This window comes from Merops nubicus, unplaced genomic scaffold, assembly GCF_000691845.1.
Source record: "Merops nubicus isolate BGI_N331 unplaced genomic scaffold, ASM69184v1 scaffold1824, whole genome shotgun sequence".
NCBI lineage: Eukaryota > Metazoa > Chordata > Aves > Coraciiformes > Meropidae > Merops > Merops nubicus.
In genome coordinates, this window is record NW_008602053.1 from 36,859 (window position 1) to 55,526 (window position 18,668).

General features: G+C 37.3%; 1 protein-coding gene across 1 annotated transcript in view; it reads left to right on the plus strand.

Annotated features, from left to right (window-relative positions):
- Window positions 1-2,075: 2,075 nt before the first annotated feature.
- Window positions 2,076-18,668, plus strand: part of ZNF804B (zinc finger protein 804B) — a gene marked incomplete at its 5' end in the record, with an annotated part of 31,352 nt that continues 14,759 nt past the window's right edge. Inside the window, one exon of the mRNA XM_008938185.1 lies at window positions 2,076-2,219. Coding sequence (XP_008936433.1) covers window positions 2,076-2,219 — 144 coding nt within the window. The remainder of the gene's footprint in view (window positions 2,220-18,668) is intronic.

The following is an 18,668-nucleotide window of genomic DNA, read 5'->3' on the forward strand; positions in this document are numbered from 1 at the left end:
CCACCTGTTTTCACAATTGGCCAATCTGAGTATACCACAATATACTAACTCCCCTTGAGCCATATGCATGCAGGGAAGAGATTTATTTGGATGTTTGCCCTGTGGGAAGGACTGATATGTCATTGGCACCATCTGTAAGATGTGAAATCAAAATTCTGCGCACAAAATTCCTCTTTGACCTCCTGTCTTCAAGCAGGTCAGTTCATTCAAGTTTCATGGGGAGATTTAGAATTGAATATAAAGAGATACAATACAGAATTCATTATCTCTGAGCTCAGCAATCTAAGAATTAAGGATGTAGGCCAGGATAGTAATTTAGAGTCTTGCAGTGGTCGATGGAGAGCAATAGCACCTCTGGAGAGTTTCATCTCATCCTAAAATAGGTTTTTGAAATAGATGGGATTAATAACCATTTGGCAGTGGCTATCATTTTTCTGTTTCTTACAGAGGAAGCTTAGGATACTGCCTTAGACCATACACCCAACTTCTAGACATTCTAATTTAGGTGAGGTTAATCTCACTAGCAATAGCAGCCTCTAAACTACCACGTGAGAAGGACACAATTACACTGACCTGGAAGTGTAAAAAGCAGGGTGGAGCAGAAGGACTCACACAGCCCACAGCTGTCCAAGGGTCAGTGTGTCACGTGGACAGCCAACACCCTGCTGCTTGGTCAGGTCTCAGACTTGTGACACTCACTGAGAGAGTCCTTCCCCCTCTGAAAGCCTCGAAACATGCATTCATGCTGATTTGCTGTGCTGAGAGACTTGCCTCTGCTCTGGTGTGGTCCCTGGCACAATGCTGGGCATCACGATGTGCTCGGAGCAGGGTGTCCCAGGCGTGCAGTATGTCTTGGGTTTGGTGTACTCTGAGCTTGCCATGCAAAGGGTGTTGAAAGCATGTAGACAGCACACAGCACTGACTGCTTAGCATGGAAAGACTAATGGTGGAAAGTCCTCATTTCTTTAGGTGACTAAAATGATGCAGCAAATTAATTTGCAATTCTTGGCAACACACACTCAAACAATATCAATTTGTCAATATAAACATAAAATGAATAGCTTTTAATAACTTTTTTGTTTTCCTTGTTAGAAGTTTGCTTTTTAAACTCTTATTTAAAACATTAAGGAAAGTGTCCTAATAATAACAATACAAAGAAGGGTCTATAAAATCAGCAAGCTTGGCAAAAGCTGCTGCTGATTTTTAATATCAGGCTCCTTATTTAAGTGCATTATTTGGATCTCAGTAACTTTTGGCTCCTATGTGTTGTTTTCTCTTTTATCTAATACTAGATATTGAAATCATAGACCACAGAGCACACATCTGAGTCACTAGGGAGACATGGAAAGCTACTATCTAGGAACTGATGATGTTTTCCCTGTTTTCAGCAGTATTTGCCTGAGCCTGCACATGAACTAATGCTCTTGTCAGTGGCGATGTAACTCTGTAACAGTTACATTCAGTTTGGGTGGACTGGATGGCATGTCCCCTCACACAGACGTGGGCAGGGGGCCAGGGTGTCACAGAAAAGGCTTCTGTTGAGGTGGCTCTGCTCCAGGGAAATCTCAGCTGTCCAAAGCCAACTGCTGTCTGGCCCTACTCAGTATTTCAGAGAAGGTAAAAAATAGAATACAAAAGAAAATCTGCCTTAGTATCAAGATTTAACCTGTTTTCTTTCTTCTGAGCAATAGCACCTGAAAGAGCAGACACACGGTGGTGGAAACTGGGAGTGCTGTAACAATTAACAGGCTAACTGTGGTGGCTTACATGTTTTCCCAGCTCAGCTCCTCTTCCCAGGAGCTAGGCAGCATCCTAATGGTGTTCATCTGCACCCCATTCCTCTCTACTTTTCTTACTGCATTATCTACAAGTGGCCAGAATAACTACTCAAGAAACAGAACTATTGTAGTAAATCAAATTTAAGACCAAAATTTGCTTCATGTGTATGGGATGGAGCCCAAGTGAGCTAGCAGTCCTAATCAGTTTAGTATTTTGAATGTGAATGACAACAATAACTGCTGAAGTATGAGCTCATAATCTCTAGCAAAGTATCTCCCTTTGCTTCTGCCTTTCAGGACTATGCTGAAAAGGAGAAAGCTGCAGCCAAGGCTCTGGAGGATGTGAAGGCTAACTTTTACTGTGAACTATGTGACAAGCAGTACCACAAACACCAAGAGTTTGACAACCACATCAATTCCTATGACCACGCTCACAAGCAGGTAAACCTGACAAATGTCCATGCATGTTACAGCAGTACATCTTCCTTTCTCATTGATTGTGGGAGGTTTCTAAGTTTGCTGAAGTAGAAGACAATTCATAATTCAATGTTTTCCGTTTTAACATGCTATTTTTCATTAAATTAAAATGTAAAACAGTCATTGTTCTAATCTTCACCATAATCTAAGTCCCTCTGACTGGAAGATCCCTGTCTGTAGTTTTAGATAGGTCCTCAATATCGATATTCACACAAGATTTGATATATTTGAAAATGGAATTATCTATAAACTGGAGAAAGAGGCAAGGATCACTTCCTCAAACATCCAGGTCCCTCTTTTGGATGCAGAAAGCATATGTTTCAAGCTGGTCATGCTGTTTCAAGGGCAGAAAAGCAGTTTATTTTTTAATAAGGCATGTTTCTGAACTTGAAATCTGTTGCATAATTTTTCTGAGGGTGGGATTTTATCTTGCATGCAGAACATAATATAAAATAACAGCTACTATTGGTCGACAAGATACTGGATTTCTGCAAAAAAAGAGAAGAGATCCTATTTGCTTTTGACTGGTTTGGCATCGATTTTATTACATCATATCATATATGTCTATATGTGGTGGGTATATTCTACCCATATATGCCCATTATCCTTCTATTCGGTATCCTAGTTTTCTTCCCAATTTTAACAAAATCCATATTTCAGTTGAAATTATGGAGGGAAAATGCAATTACTTCACATAAACACTTCAGAATTGAAAGAATATGGTTTATAAATTCAGGAATAAGTATTGTTTAACTTTCAGTGTCACAGATCTGCCAATCTAACATGTAAGAAGTTAAAACATGTAATTAGGTTCCATAGATGGATTGTTTCCTCCTGTGTTTCTACTATTGCTTAAATTACACAGTTCAAATTCTCATGTATTGTATGCATTCAAATTGCCAGGTTATTAGTGTCTTATGGCTGATCATACTTCTGGATGCATGAGGGTCATGAGCTTACCTTAGAATCATAGAATGTCTGGGCTGGAAGGGACCTCCAAAGGTCATCTAGACCAACCCCCCACCATAAGCAGCTTCATGGCAGCCTGATCTTGAATGTCCGCAGGGATGGAGCCTCCACCACCTCTCTGGGCAACCTATTCCAGTTGGCTATCACCCTCATACTGAAGAACTTTTTCCTAATGTTTAACCTAAATCTACCTTTTTCTAGCTTAAACTTTACAAATATGTGAATCATTTAAAAGTTTCAGGTATTTCTGACGGAAGACTAGAAATAATAAATGTTGAGTAAAGCAAACAGTGCTAAAGGCAAAACTCACTCACACTTCAAGTACTCACTGTCTTTTGCAGTATTATAGAGGATGTAAATTAGCCTAGCATTTTCTGTGTGCATCTATGACAGCACAGCATTAACAAACTGCCTTGTGTCATGCTGAACCATCCCGCTCAATTCAAGCAGCCCAGGGTCAGCTGTCCATGAGTATTAATGGTACTCTTTCAGCCCATCACTCCCAAACCAGGTCTAGATCCATCTAATGTATTTATTCATTAAATCAAAAGCAATTTCTCACATCAACATTCCATTAATTAATCCATAAAAAATGGTTATAATAATACGAAACAAAATCTTTTCCAGATTCTAAGCACATGACAGTAATCCCTATAAATCCCCATTTGCTGCACAAAGAGGTTTTTCTCACCCTTTGGCTTTTTTTTAACTCATCAGAAATGCATCTGAACTCAAATGAATCCATTTGTACCCTTCCCTCTTCACACACTCCCCCTGCTAAAAGCATCTGGTGCAAAATAAAACAGCTTGCTTGGTGCACCTTTATGATTGAGCTGTTGGACAGCGGTGGGTTTGGCAGCTTTCTGTTATAAAAGGGAATGTTTAAGCAATAAAACTATTTTTAATTTTTAGGTCAATTTAGTGCTTTTTAAATTTTTAGGTAAACTTAAAAGCTACCAGACATAGCACTGGGAACTAAGAGTCTGCACAACACATGCAGAATATCAAGTGGCAGTACAAGCTTATCCCATCCTGCCCTTTCAGATGTAGTTCAGAAGCTCAGTTAGTGCAGGATTAGCTAGCTACTCTCCCGATGTGACAGGGTAATTCAGTCTCTTCTCCTCTCCCCTTGACTGCTCAGCCAAGTCTGGGAACAGCATTAGTTTGCCTCAAGGAATAGTGTGGATGTGCCCTTTTCTCTGCCTTTTATAGTCAGTCACAGAAGAACCTTTATTCTTCTTCTATCAGAGAAATCTTCAAAGAAAACAAGTTAATTTATGGTTTCCTGTGGTTTTAGTTAGCTTAGTTTCAAAATGTTTGTTCTGGGAAGGATAGTAGCCACCAGAAAAGCTTCTTTCTCTTATTGTATGTTTTCTGTTTCCCAACATAAAGCTGGGGGTACCTTTAGTCATCTGCATGGATATGTTCTGAGTATCATCCTTTAAAAAGAGATTAAATTAAAATGAGGGGCTTTTTACACCTCAGTAACCATGTAGTGTAGTCTTTCCATGTGATTTCCAACTTAAGCGCTACTACTTTGAATTTTGTGTTAAAGTGGCAATGCTGTTGAGAGAAGATACAAAGGCAGGAAAAAAAAAAAGGATACTGCACCAAGTACTTTGCCATGAGTCTTTTGTTTCTCTTCCAGAACAAACATTTTATTCAACGAATTATTACTCCAATCTCCCAATATTATGGTTTTATAAAATTAATTTTGTGATTAATTTTCTTATCTGTGATTTCAATCAATTGGTAAACTGGAAAACACTGAGTCTTGGACCAAGCATTTGGCATACCAGCCATTGCCTTCCCTGTTCTCAGAGAAGTACACAATCTTATGATGACAATCTGGCCTTGCTTGCATAACTGGTCTTTCTGCTGTGTTAGATTTTTCTAAAGCAGCAAACTCAGAGAGAGTTTCTCTTTCTGCATGCTGTATACATTCATACCTACACACATAAAAATACTATACATGAATGTGTACATATATACACATATACCCATAAAAAGAAAACTGACAGAATGTCAAAGATCTCCCCTGCTTATATCTTCATTATCTTCTAACACTGAAATAACCTTGGAGGAGTCTAAACTGATATAAATCAGTTATAAATTACTTTTGAGTAATATTGCCTGAGTTATTAAGCATCTCTAATTTCTTTGATTGTCTTGATAGCATTAGTGTTAACATTGATGGCTTCTGATTAACTACTCTGTAATAGTTTTTCATTGATATTACCTGCTGCTGGAAATTAATTTCTTTCAGTGAAGGGGTAGATAAAGTAAATTTAAAAAATCTGAGTGGAAGGCTGCGCTCCCACCCAGCTTTACCTGAGCTCTCTGTTATTAAGCCTGATTCTTAACAAGGCTGGGGCAGGAGTCTTGGTGACTTTCCTTGGAACACTTAATCTTTCAGGGAGCACATAATCTTTCAGCACCGTACAGCCCTGTGCATACACCTCTCATTGGCCCAGCACATATCCGCTAACCTACTGGAAATCAACAGCTTTTTCCCTTTGTGTTTTTCCTTTGCTATGGAATCTATGACCTTATAAAGCCCTGGGCAGCAGGCATGGGCAGTAGCACATCTGATAATTCTGCAGTCTCTCTCATCAAGCATAAAGGTGAACAATGCTTGTTATCACTTGTTCGCTATGTTCTCTGCAACAAAAGTTAACTGCATCCAAACTGATTACCTTCAAAACTATCTGAACGCTGGAAAGGATGAGGATCCTGGTGTGAATTTGCTCAGAAGTGATTAGTACATAGATAATCAATAGGAAAATGTAATATATGTGGATATATGTTACATACTATGCTGAAAATAATATGGAAGTATAGATTTTTAACAAGGTTGTGCATCTATAAAAGGAAGCCAGACTTGAGCAGAGATGTCTATTTGGTTAATGTTATTAAATGAAATCTTTTTATACCTCCAAGTCATGCCTAGCATTTGTCCATTCTGCTAGTGTCAAAGTAGTTAGAGCTTTCAATTTCTGTATAAATAATCCTTAGCAATCAGCAAAGCTTTTAGATGTCAGCAAAGGAGAAAATCACAAATGTGCTCCATGTATTGCAATGTAATAACTCTGATTGTAATAATAATAGCAGAAATAAGCAGCAAAGAAAAATAAGGCTGTATTGCCATCTTGGGGTTTCTGATGACAAAACAGGTCTTTTAGTTTTGCTGTCAAAATTTAGCCATATGGTTAAATACAAAACTTTCTTACATATGGAAAAAAAGAATTATCTGAATTTTGGTGTTTTTGAAGCAAGCAGTGCTGTGTAAGTAGGTGAACAGAACTTTCAGCCTACACTAGCTCACATGCATGGACCTGTATCTTTGTATTTAAATGCATACATGCTAGCATTTGGATATATTTTCTGCATGAATGTTTGATTTAGTGTGCACAGCTGTGGGCACTTGCTGTTAAGCCTTTATAGTGCTTCTGGATGTATACTCTTAATTCAGGCAGAGATTTATCTCCTGTTACAAAGTTACGAAGTGTGGTTACATTTTAGCTAGTGTTGCCCCTACCGCTTAGAAAACACAGAGATAGGTGAACAGAGAACATTCCAGGAATGAGTCTAACACTGAGATTTTGTCCATTCATCTTTAGGGTATTTTTTCCATCATCTTCATGTTTATTGGAGGAAAAGTAAGTCTTCTATGTTGACTCTAAGATACACTTCTATTACCCAAACAATTTTCATGTGGAGGAAAGGAAGCTGGTTTGGAAATATCTGAGAGATTTCACATTGGGATCTGGGAAATGAGGCAAACACAGCAACACCAAGAAACCTTCTTCTGGACAAAGTATCATATATTTAGCTGTAGAACACACTAATGAAACAATAAGGGCTACACCAGCATGAAAGTCCACCACTATGTGTGCTTTCGTAGCTTCTGTTTTTTTTCCTTGATATCTAGGTGAACTCACTGTCCCTCTTGTACTTCCACGTGAACAAGTCTAATGTCCTTCCCTGTGGACCCTGCTTCTGTTTCTCTGCATCAGGACACTGGCCATTAAGAAAGGCCTGCTTTTTTCAGGGCCAGGTTTTGCACATGAGATCTGCACTCTCTGTGGCCTGCCTAGAAAATAACCTGCATGGCAAAAGATGTCAGCATTTCTTGCTCTCAGCAAGAGGTGCTGTCTGCATGCCTCAGCATTCTGCTTCTGTAACCTCACAAAAATCACCTTGGTTTCTTGCTTGTTAAGAAATAAATGCATACTCTTAATAAATTCTTCACATTTGTCACATCCCTAGTAAGAAGGCAAGAACCAGATTATATTAAAGATAAAAGAAAAGGAGTCAAGAAAAATAAACAGACATGATGTTAAATTTCTTCAGAAAGCTGGTTTATAAGTGAACCTGAAGTGATAAATGAATTTTGTATAGGTGGTAGTTATTATCTTCCTATTTTTAGGTACCAGTAAACTGCTATGCTTCAAAAAGAGCTGTCACATACACAAATTATTATGCGTGTAACAGTTGGAGGGTGTAAAATTAGGCTTAGTCCTGAAAAGAATTCTGGATTTTCTGCAAGCAGACCCACAAAAATAAATTTAAGTATTCAAAAACATAAAAAAAAGGATCCTCAGATATTTTACAAGGCAGGTGTTCTAGAGATGGAGGGGTTTGGAGTGTTTTATTCCATCTTCAGAACATTTACAATAAGTGTTTCTAGTCAGATTAGATGCTTCTGACACACAATTCAAAATACCAAAAGTATGATTCAATGTGGTCAACTGTTTCTCAGATTTTTCCACAAATTTTTCTTTAATTTCAGTGAAATGACCGTTTATTTTTAACTTTTAGAAAATCTATCACCAGTTTATGTTTTAACTATTATCAGTGGACAATTATTTAGGCTGATAATCAATGAATGTATATCTCTTGTCAGACACTTCTCATTCATCACAATATATATTTTTTCTTGAACTGTGAGGGTTTTGAAAAATTTTTATTTGTTACTTTATTCAATATTCTGCAACACACATACAGAATTAATTTTCTTTGCTTTTTACATTTAACCACATCTCTTTCTTCCCTTGGAAACATACACTTTACATTTCTGGCATAAGTGATATTTTCTTTCATGTGAAAATCAAAGCTAAAAGCAAAGAATTAATTTCTATTGTCTGTCCTATGATTTCAGTATCTTTTTGCCTTAGACATACTGTTCTCTTGCTCATTCTGAAACCAGTGATTTCTTATTGTTGCTTATGCCTGTGCCAAGTCCATGTACCAGAGTAGCTCTGGAAGAGCAGAAGCAACATTATCAAATACTACTGAGCACACTCTGGTGATAGGGCATGACTCGAGGCAACAGATGCAAAAGAAATGTCATGGGAAACAATGCTTTATTTTAAACTTATGAATCTATGCAGATCAGTGAGCCTTCTTAGGAGCTGCTAAACCTATTGCCCTGCCAATGCTTTGCTCCTTTCTTATAATTCAGTGATAAAGTAAATAAATTGGCAGTATTCACCCTTGCTAAATTGCATGTTGTTCAGAATAATGAGATTCCTTTCATCATTAGCCCTCAAAAAACCTTCTTGCAAATAATGCAGAGCTTCTTTAAAATTTAATGTCTTGATAAGCTAAATTGTTAAATGCTAGATGCTATGGAATTACATTTGGTGTTCTTTAGAATGAATGCTAATTAACATGTAAATTAGCAATTTAACCCTCTTTAAATTGGAAAAAACCCATGGGATGCCTAATTTCATAGTTGTTAATAATGGTCCAATGACTGTAAGATATTTCTTAAGCATTTCATTATATAAGGAATTACAGAAGTGTATTATCAGATTTTGGCATTTAAGACATAGCAATAATCAGAATGTCAGTTAGAGGAAGTGCTCTTCATTAATGCCTGTGTTATTGTCCTTTCCACTCTTCTCAGATGGTACACTTTTTAATTACTAAAGTTTTATAACTAATTTTTGAAGCAGGAGGAATGGTTGATGCAGTGTAATGGATGGCTTATTCAAATAAGAAAGGAATTCAAAGAATCAAATTAAAAAAAAAAAATTACCAAAACATATTTGTCTGCCAAACTGCAGACAAATACGAAATTCTGCTCAAAAGTATGTTTAAGATTTTATTTTGTATACTAATTCCCCACCCAGATAATAAAGAAACATATTCTTATTTAATTATGTATAGACAAAAGGTATGTTAAACCTGGCTGAAGCTCAACGTCTGACTCAATTTTCCATTGTTTCAAACTTGATTTCTATTTCAAATATGGATAAGAAGTAATTCTCAAAAACAAATTAACTAAACCATTTTGTTATGACTGATTTAACATTGCAATTACAATTTCAGTTCAATACATTTTGAAACAAAAGACTTTCTGAAACATTCTGTTCAAATAAGCAGTTGTTTTTAGCCAGTGATACTTCTTTTCCATACTGTATAAAAAGGAGTGATTGAAACCAACAAATTCCTCCTTGCTTCTCAGTTCTGAAATACTAAAACATGCAGTACGTAGGATATTACTTAAGAAAATGTAATAGAAATGGAGAACCCAAATATTGATTTTTAAATTACTATTCCTATTTTCAGTTAATGTTTAGGATAGTCAGGATGGAGTTGTGCCTGTATTATTTAATGAACAAGATAAATTATATTGGACATTGCTGTCCTCTTTTTCAAATGTATGTTTTCAGATGTGTTTTCCAGTTTTTAAATGCCAGTAATAAGGACAGAAGAAGCAGAACATACAGCATATCTTCTACCTAATTCTGTGTGGAATGTTACCATTCATGCAAAAATGTCTATTCACCATTAACTAATGAAATCTAAACAAGACTGAACACAGATGTACATTGTATTTCCTGTGCTAGCTTTGAAATGGCAAACATTAGATAATGTTGCTTATAAGCCACACACTTTGCACATTTTATTTTTTATTAGTTAGATCGGTAGATCTGGAATAACTGGTGTCATCTTAACGTCAGGCTCTACGAACCTTGCTTCAGATAGTGAGGTGATGGGACAAAGCACTGCCAGATGCTATGATTGTCTTTGCTGTTCACAAGTACTTTAATTCATAACTGTGGAATGACTTATAGAATAAGGTACTGTTTAGCCAGATTAAGGAACTCGTTGTGCAGGTTACAACCCATCTTTACACATCTTACCTGGGGCAATTCTGTGCCTGAGTCAGGCTTTTGGAAATACTGGGCAATTAGCTTTGCTAGCAAAATGTTATTTCCTCAAGAGTTCACAGAAAAATTACATTTCCATTGGCTTCCGTATAACTTTTTAACAGTGTTCGCTTGCTCATATCTTTCCCTTCTCTGGAAAAATAATATTTCCTCTAAAATAATCCCATTATCATCCACAAAGTATGTTTGGTTCTATGAACATCCATCTAGAATATGCACTTATCACAGTTGTGTTCCTTTTTTACTTCACCTTCCATATGGTAGTTAACGTGCAAGAATGTAGCCTGTGGAGCTTTAAAGTCATGTTAAACCTGGCTGAAGCTCAACTATGTTTGTGTTTGAGGAACTGTACAATGCACCTTGTACATCTTTAAAGGGCATTCATAGCAGAAACAAATATTTAAAAGCAAACTAGAAACGTATCTGTGTATCAAAAAGACAGTAATAAAAATGCTGAAATTAGTCATTTATTATCTTCACTAAGTTAAAAGCATTAATTAACATATTTCAGCATGGTTCTAGGGGGAAAATAAAGGCGATAACCAAGAACAGTTATAATTTCACAGCTTTTGCAATTTCATAATAATCAGGCTGCACCAGGAACCATTAAAAAGATGAGAGCTCTTTAAGCACCTTCACAGATTAAATTGCAACGGAATATCTAGAGAAATATAGATGACATTCATATGAATAGCAAACAAATATATTATCACAAGTAGTGGGACAATAAAACCCAAATGTTTCTTGAATAAAAGAAAATGGGCAACCAAACAATTTTTAATTAGGAAGTGTTATTTTTAGAGTAGAATGATTTTACAGGAAGGTGAGAGGATCAAATACATGTTTCATTCAAAGTGTTTACATCATTTAGTTTCAAACAGGTAGAAATGATTAATAAATATTGAAATGCTTTGCTTCAACAGTGTTGCTTACAATAAATTTAAAAAATACTTTTAATTTTAAAATATTTTAACACATTAGTTGTAACGTGTGCATATATTATATTTACTACTCCTGAGATTAGGAAAGTATGTAAATTTTAACTTTAAGACATGTTTCATTGCTATTTAGATGCATTGACATCAAGTCACTTGGAAGAACTTGAAATTTTCAGATTTTTAATAAGTTTTCAAGATTTTACTTCTCCCAGTAAGACTAAAAAATTCAGAAATCCCAAATGTCAAAATTTCCTGCAGAGCAAAAATTCTGGTTCTCTAGGTAAGTGTAAGTATAGAGGAATTAACAGACACCCCTTGCAGCCCTGTAGGGTAACTTATGCTTGTAGTTAACAGCATTTCCCTGCTTGTTTTCAGCCCTTACAGAATCACCTAATTACAGAATGGTAGGGGTTGGAATGGACCTCTGGAGATCATCCAGCCCAACACCCCTGCCAAAGCAGGTTTGCCTAGTGCAGGTTGCACAAGAACAGGTCCAGGTGGGTTTCTAAAGTCTCCAGAGAAGGAGACTGACAACCTCTCTGGGAGGTCTGTTCCGGTGTTCTGTCCCCTTCACAGTAAAATGTCTTTCTTTATGTTTAAGTGGAATTTTCTGTGTTCCAGTTTGTGTCCATTGCCCCTTGTCCTGTCACTGAGCACCACTGAAAAAAAGTCTGGTTCCATCCTCTTGACACCTGCCCCTTAGATATATGAAAACATTTCTAAGATCCCCTCTAAGCCTTCTTTTCTCCAGGCTAAACAGACCCAGGTCTCTCAGCCTTTTCTCGTCAAAGAGTTGTTCCCATCCCCTCATCATCTTTGTAGCCCTCTGTTGGACTCTCTTCAGTGGTTGTCTGTCTCTTTTGAACTGGGGAGTCCAGAACTGGACACAGTACACTAGGGGTGACATCACTATGGCAGAGTAGAGGGAGAGGACAACCCCCCTTGACCCTGCTAGTCACACTCTTCTTAATGCACCCCAGGATAACATGGGCCTTCTTGGCTAGAAGAGTGCTGGCTCATGATTATCTTGTTATCCACCAGGACTCCCAGGTTGTCCACCAGCAGCTCGCAGCTACTTTCCAGGAGGTCAGCCCCTAACCTGTACTGGTGCACGGAGTTATTGCTCCCCAGGTACAGGACTCTACATTTGCCCTTGGGTACCATTAAGTTCCCTTCCACACAGGTCTCAGTGAATGGCAGCACAGCTTCCTGGTATGCCAGCCACCCTTCACAGGTTTGTATCATCAGCAAACTTGCTGAGGGTACACTCCATTCCTTCATCCAGGTCACTGATGAAGATGTTGACGATCGGACCCAGTATTGGACCCCCTCTTCCAGATAGAATCTGTGCCACTGGTCACAACCCTCTAAGCTCTGTTGTTCAGCCAGTTCTCATCCATCTCACCATCTACTCATCTAACCCATGCTTCCTGACCTTACCTATGAGGATGTTATGGGAGACAGTGTCAAAAGCCTTGCCTAAGTCAAGGTTGACAACATCCACTGCTCGCTCCTTATCTACCCATCATCATAGGATGCTCTCAGATTAATTAGGTATGATTTCCCCTTGATTAATCCATGCTAACTACAGCTGACAACCTTCTTTTCCTCCAAATGCTTAGAGATAACCTCAAAAATGAGCTGTTCCATTACCTTTCCAGGAATGCAGGTGAGGCTGACTGGTCTGTCATTACCTGGGTCCTCCTTCTTGCCCCTTTTGAAGACTGGAGTGACATTTGCTTCCCTCCAGTCCTCAGGCGCTCTTCCTTCCTCTGTGATCTTTCAAAAATGGTGGAAAGTGGCATAGCAGCAGCATCAGCCAGCTCCCTCAGCACTTATGGGTATATCCCATGGATTTGTGGATGTCCAGTTTGCCTAAATGATCTCTAATCCAGTCCTGATTGACCAAGGGAGAGCCTTCCTGCCTCCAGACTTTCTCTCTTATCTCCAGGGTCTGGGATTCCTGAGGGCCTGTCTTAGCAGCAAAGACTGAAGCACAGGTGACATTCAGTAACTCTGTCTTCTCTGTATCCTCTGTCACCAGGGCACTCACCTCATTCAGCAGTGGTCCCACATTTTCTCTAGTCTTCCTTTGCTACTTGAAGATCTTGAAGAAGCCCTTCTTGTTGTCTTTTACATTATTTGCTAGATTTAATTCCAAGAGTGCCTAAGCCTTCCTCATTCCATCCCTACATACTCTGGCAACTTTCCTATGTTCCTCCCAAGTGGCCAGTTCCTTTTCCACATACTGTAAACTTCCTTCTTCCATTTGATTTTTTTCAGAAGCTCCTTGTTCTTCCGTGCAGGTCACTTGTCTCCTTTACTTGATTTTTTATTCATACAAATGTGCCAACCATGAGCTTGGAGAAAACGGTGCTTGAATATTAACCAGCTCTCTTTAAAGCAAAACTATGTCTTCTCCAGCTCCTAATGACCATCTTTTCTTAGTTCTGCATTACTTTTATACCATCTGACCCTGAGTTACACTAAACGTTCGCTTCATTGACATGATTATGACTCTCAGTAGCCCATGTCAGATTCTGTTTTCTTTCCAGTTTTGAAATTCAGCAGAGCATAATGTCCCTTTGCTTGGTCAGAAAAGAAAATTAAGATTCTGGTCTGAAATTTGAAAGTAACAGTAAATTGGACCTATACACATGCAAACCAGCAAGTCATAGCCTAATAAATCTGAACACAGAGCACGTGAGAAATGTACAATAATTGTTATAGTAATTTTCTGTTATTTCTAGGAAATTAACACCTTTTTTTTATAAAATTCATTATTTATTTTTAAACAAGATCTTTCTAAAAGCTCAGTCATTAATACCTGGAAAAACAATGGAATATTTTTTCCAGAAATTAAAATGATAACACATGATCCAGTTGCCCTAATTTTCCTTATCTCCAGAATTATTTACAGTATTTTTTTCACTCACCTATTCCAAAGAATATAAGGTTACTCTCACCATATTTTTTCTGTGTTGGTGCGTATTTTAACAGAATTGTTCTTTTATTTGCATAAATAACTTACAGTCTTCCTTTCTTTTGCAAGAAATAGTTAAAATTCAGAGGTGCAGAAAAGTATGGATTACTAGAGTAAGAAGCCATGGTATAAACAAAAGATCAACTTCAAATTTTAATGGAATAAAAGTTTCCTGTGAAGCAGCAGTAGAGTATAATTTTGCTTAAAATACTGTATCAAGTGACAGGTGTAGAACTTAAGAAGTGACAAAGTATTTCAGAAGCAGAGAGTAATCAGCTTTGTAATATAAAAAACTTCCATGTCTACATGAAAAAACTAGGTGTGTGTTTATAACATCATTTGGTGTAAGAGTGAATACAAACAGGCATAGTCTGGAGCATGGAGAACAGGGGAGAGTGGGCCATTAAATGTTACCTCCCACAGCTCCACAACATAGAAAGGGATAAGAGAAGTAGTTTGGGATTGCTTTTATGAAAGTGCATTATCCTCATTTCCATCCCTCTTCCAGGGAACAGTTTCTAGAACAGTTTAAAAATTTTAAATTCTGGAATCAGAACTAAAGAGTGTCAAGTTGCAACGCAGTGATATGTTACACACCAGTGGGCTGAACTGTATATCTTGACCATGTCCTTGCTTTTACCTTCCTCTCTTAGGAAAAAGCCTCAAGCACTGCAGGTTGCAACAGCAGTATGTTCAAGGGGACCAAATACAAATAACAAATTGCAAATAAATGATATTTTAAGCACAAGGCAATAAAAAGGGTGCTAGATAGGCTGAAATGTATCTGCCTTTATAAACTGGAAAATTAGGATATCATTCACTTCACACAGTTTGGTCATCTTTTTCCATGACACAATGAATTTGCTTAGGAAGCACCTTATTGCTTTTGTTTTTTCAGAAGGAAATGCTGCTGAGCTGGGAAGATAGATTGATAAGTCAAGGAGAGGGAAGAAATGGCACTAAAGTCAAAGGAGATAACATATACTAATATTAGACAAATTTAGGAAAAAAAAATAATAATAATAAAAACCCACAAACCACAAACCCCCATATATTCAAAATAACCTTTTTGAAATCAGTATAATTTACTGAAATGTGTTCTCAGAAGATTGTGTCAGATAATCAAATGCTCAACCAGGTTATTGCAGGAGTGAATTACCCCAGGAAAAAATGAGACCTCTGTTCATCTCCTCCTGTAAATAAACCACAAGTTGGAACATAAACTGCTACTCCAATCCCATACACAAAGAAATTAAAATTTACAGGTTACTCATCTGAATTTTCTGCCTCTGTTGGCCTTATTTCTGTCAAGAATAGCACAAAAATATTTCACCCACATTATGGGGCTCGGAAAAGCTGATCTTTAATCTATACGTTACTAGCATGATGATGATCAACACAGGCACACGGGAAATTTAAAAAGTCAAATGATTGTATTTAGTAAATGCACAAAAATATTTGTATAAATAATAAAATGTGCATACACTTCTTTAAGAAATCTACTTTGATAAAAGTGAATAAGCTTGCCAACTGGAGTGGGAGGAGGAATTCAGGTGTAAGAGAGACCTAGGAAATTTTAAAGAGCAGTTGGCAGGTGGTTTAAGAACTCAAATCACAACTGAAAAAGACCAAATAGGTTATAAACAGCTAATCCCATTTAGAAGAAAAGTCAGTTCTTTGTGGCTAAAACTTATAATAAAGGAGAGGAAGGAAAAATGGGTGATAAAGATTGTAAATCAGAAGTGAAGAAATTGGGAAAAAGTGATGGAGGATTTAAAAAGGGCAAAAGGAAAATCTGTACTCATGAGAGGTGGGGGCAAGAAGGCTTCTGAAAGTATATTGAGGACATAAAGAATCTTCTGCTCTAAATAGAAATTAATTATTCGTTAGTGGTGATGTAAAAAGGACTATTCAACAGAGATTTCTGTTCAGTGGGGCAAAGCCAGATGATTTAGTCACATCTGTGGTGTTTATGATGATTGTGAAGTACCACTCTACCAATAGCTATGAAGGATATTAAACAGCATAATCTAGAGCTAATATTTTTGTATCAGCAGGTTCAGGTGACCAGCATTTAAGTATTAGGAAAGAGATGGCCATAAACTTTCCTAATCATTAATTTCTAGTATGTCTTGGAGCACTAGAGGAGGATGCATTAAGCCAGAAGTTAGATAATGCCATGCTAGGATTTTAAAAGAATAAGCAAGAAAGTCTGTCATCCTGGCATCTGTGCCAGGGAAAATACTGGCATGAGTGATACAGGACTTTATAAAGTATCAAACAATGATAATGTAATGAATTCCATTTAATGTGATTTATGTAAAACAGATCTCAAAGTAACTTGATTTTATGAATGTATCTATTAAAAAATGGCAAATCAGAATATCCTCTGTCTTGCATTATTGAAGAGTTTTGATTAGGTGATTACAAAAGTCCTTTGTGGCTTTTTCTTATTGACAAAAACTGCAACAAAAGGTCATTTATTAAGCCTCCTCTGCTTTGAGCAGGCATTTTGTTATACTGTTGCTGCTATATTCCTGCTTGTCTTTAACTCTTCTACTCCAGAAGAGAACAGTCTACTTTAAGGAAATACAAAAGAAAGAATATTTTAGTTTTGACTGAATAAACAAACGAACAAACAAACAATATGTTTTTTTAATGGATGGATAGGTATTACAACCTATTAGAAAAAGCAGTATTTTACTTGTGTGAGATATATGATGAAGCTTCTGCTTACAGTTGCCTTTAATATCCTTCATGCACATATTTTTCACTCTTTGCCCTGACCATACCTTTTCATCTAATGCGCAGTGAGTGGTACATATAAACAACACCGCATATACCTCAAGTACATATTAAAATGACTCTTTATAGTGAGGAACTTGTTCTCTGGTACAGCACTTAAGTCATTGTGGTCTGATGATTCAACTTTCCTTTATGTAAACCTTCAGACATAGCACAACAATTTGTAAAAGGCTGTCCTGGTTTCAGGTAGAACAGAAACAATTCTGCAGTCATTTTACTTTTCAGTTAAGTCTTTTCTACATAACTGCACTTTCTGAAGTCAATGGCATATTTTTAACGACAGTGTCTGCTTCTAGCAGTGATAATGCTCAATGTTTATAGATACTACTAAGGATTGGCATGCAGAAATGCTCTTGCTTATACGTGCTCCCGTGCAGACCAGGGTCACTGCTAAATCTTGTGGACCACGCTGGAGGTGCAGAAAGTAAAAGGCCATACCAGGCAGACAGGACAGGTGACCCTAAACTGATCAGTGAGGTATTACATCCCCTATATATCATATTCACTATAAAGCTGATGGCCAAGCTCTCTTCTTCAATAGCCTACATATGAGGACAACTCTGTCCATTCTGCCTTTGATCCCAATCCATGTGTTCCTGAATCTAGTTCCAGAATCCAGCTCCTGAACTTTGTTCTTGTCTGCCACTTAGTCTGGTCTGGGACTTCCCCAGGGCCTGCTCCACTGCATCAGTGGTGATGGTGATGTAAAAACTATCAAGGGCTTGGGTTCAATACCTATTTGGTATATATTGGTATATATTACATTTTATTATTACTACTTGTATTACAGCTGGTTTAGTTCTCTTTTCTAATCCACAAGTCTCTCTCACTTATTCCCTTTCTATTCTCCGTTGGAAAGAGAGAGGGCTTAGCAGAGAACTTCTGTTATAGGTCTAGTAAACAGGCCTGAACCTAAACTTTGACATAGGTTTATCTTTCATGTTTTATTGTTGTTCTCTCAGTACTACCATGGTTATCAAGAATCAACCCATTATATAGGTAAATCAAATTTAAGCTTAATTGAGATGTCTGGCATCTATCCCCTTGTTTCAGTGGGCTTACAGAGAGATAGCAGTGATAATTAAACATATATTTGTAAGTGCCAGTTCAGCTTCCTCCCTGCTCTTTTCAGAAGTCACTCCATCTCTCTTTGCCTTCATTTCTTTACTTCTAAAATTATATCAAGGTAATGACACTTGTTTCATAAGAAGCCTGAGATCTGTCTGGGGAAACAAAATGTGTGTATGCTGATTTCTACTATAATTTTTGTTACTCTGAGAGTCTGATTATCACACTGAAGAAAGTTAAGGCCAGACTTTGGACTCACCTGCTGATTTACTAGATAACTGAGACTCTTGTTCTTTTCCTTAATATCACAGAATAACAAAATGTTGGGGGTTGGAAAGGACCTCCAAAGATCATTGAGTCCAACCCCCAAATGTGGATGATCTTGTATTCCATCTGTTGCAGTTAGAAAAAAGAAAAACAAAGTGGTGAGACGGGCTTCAAAAAGATGTGGAAAAGGCTTAAATATTTT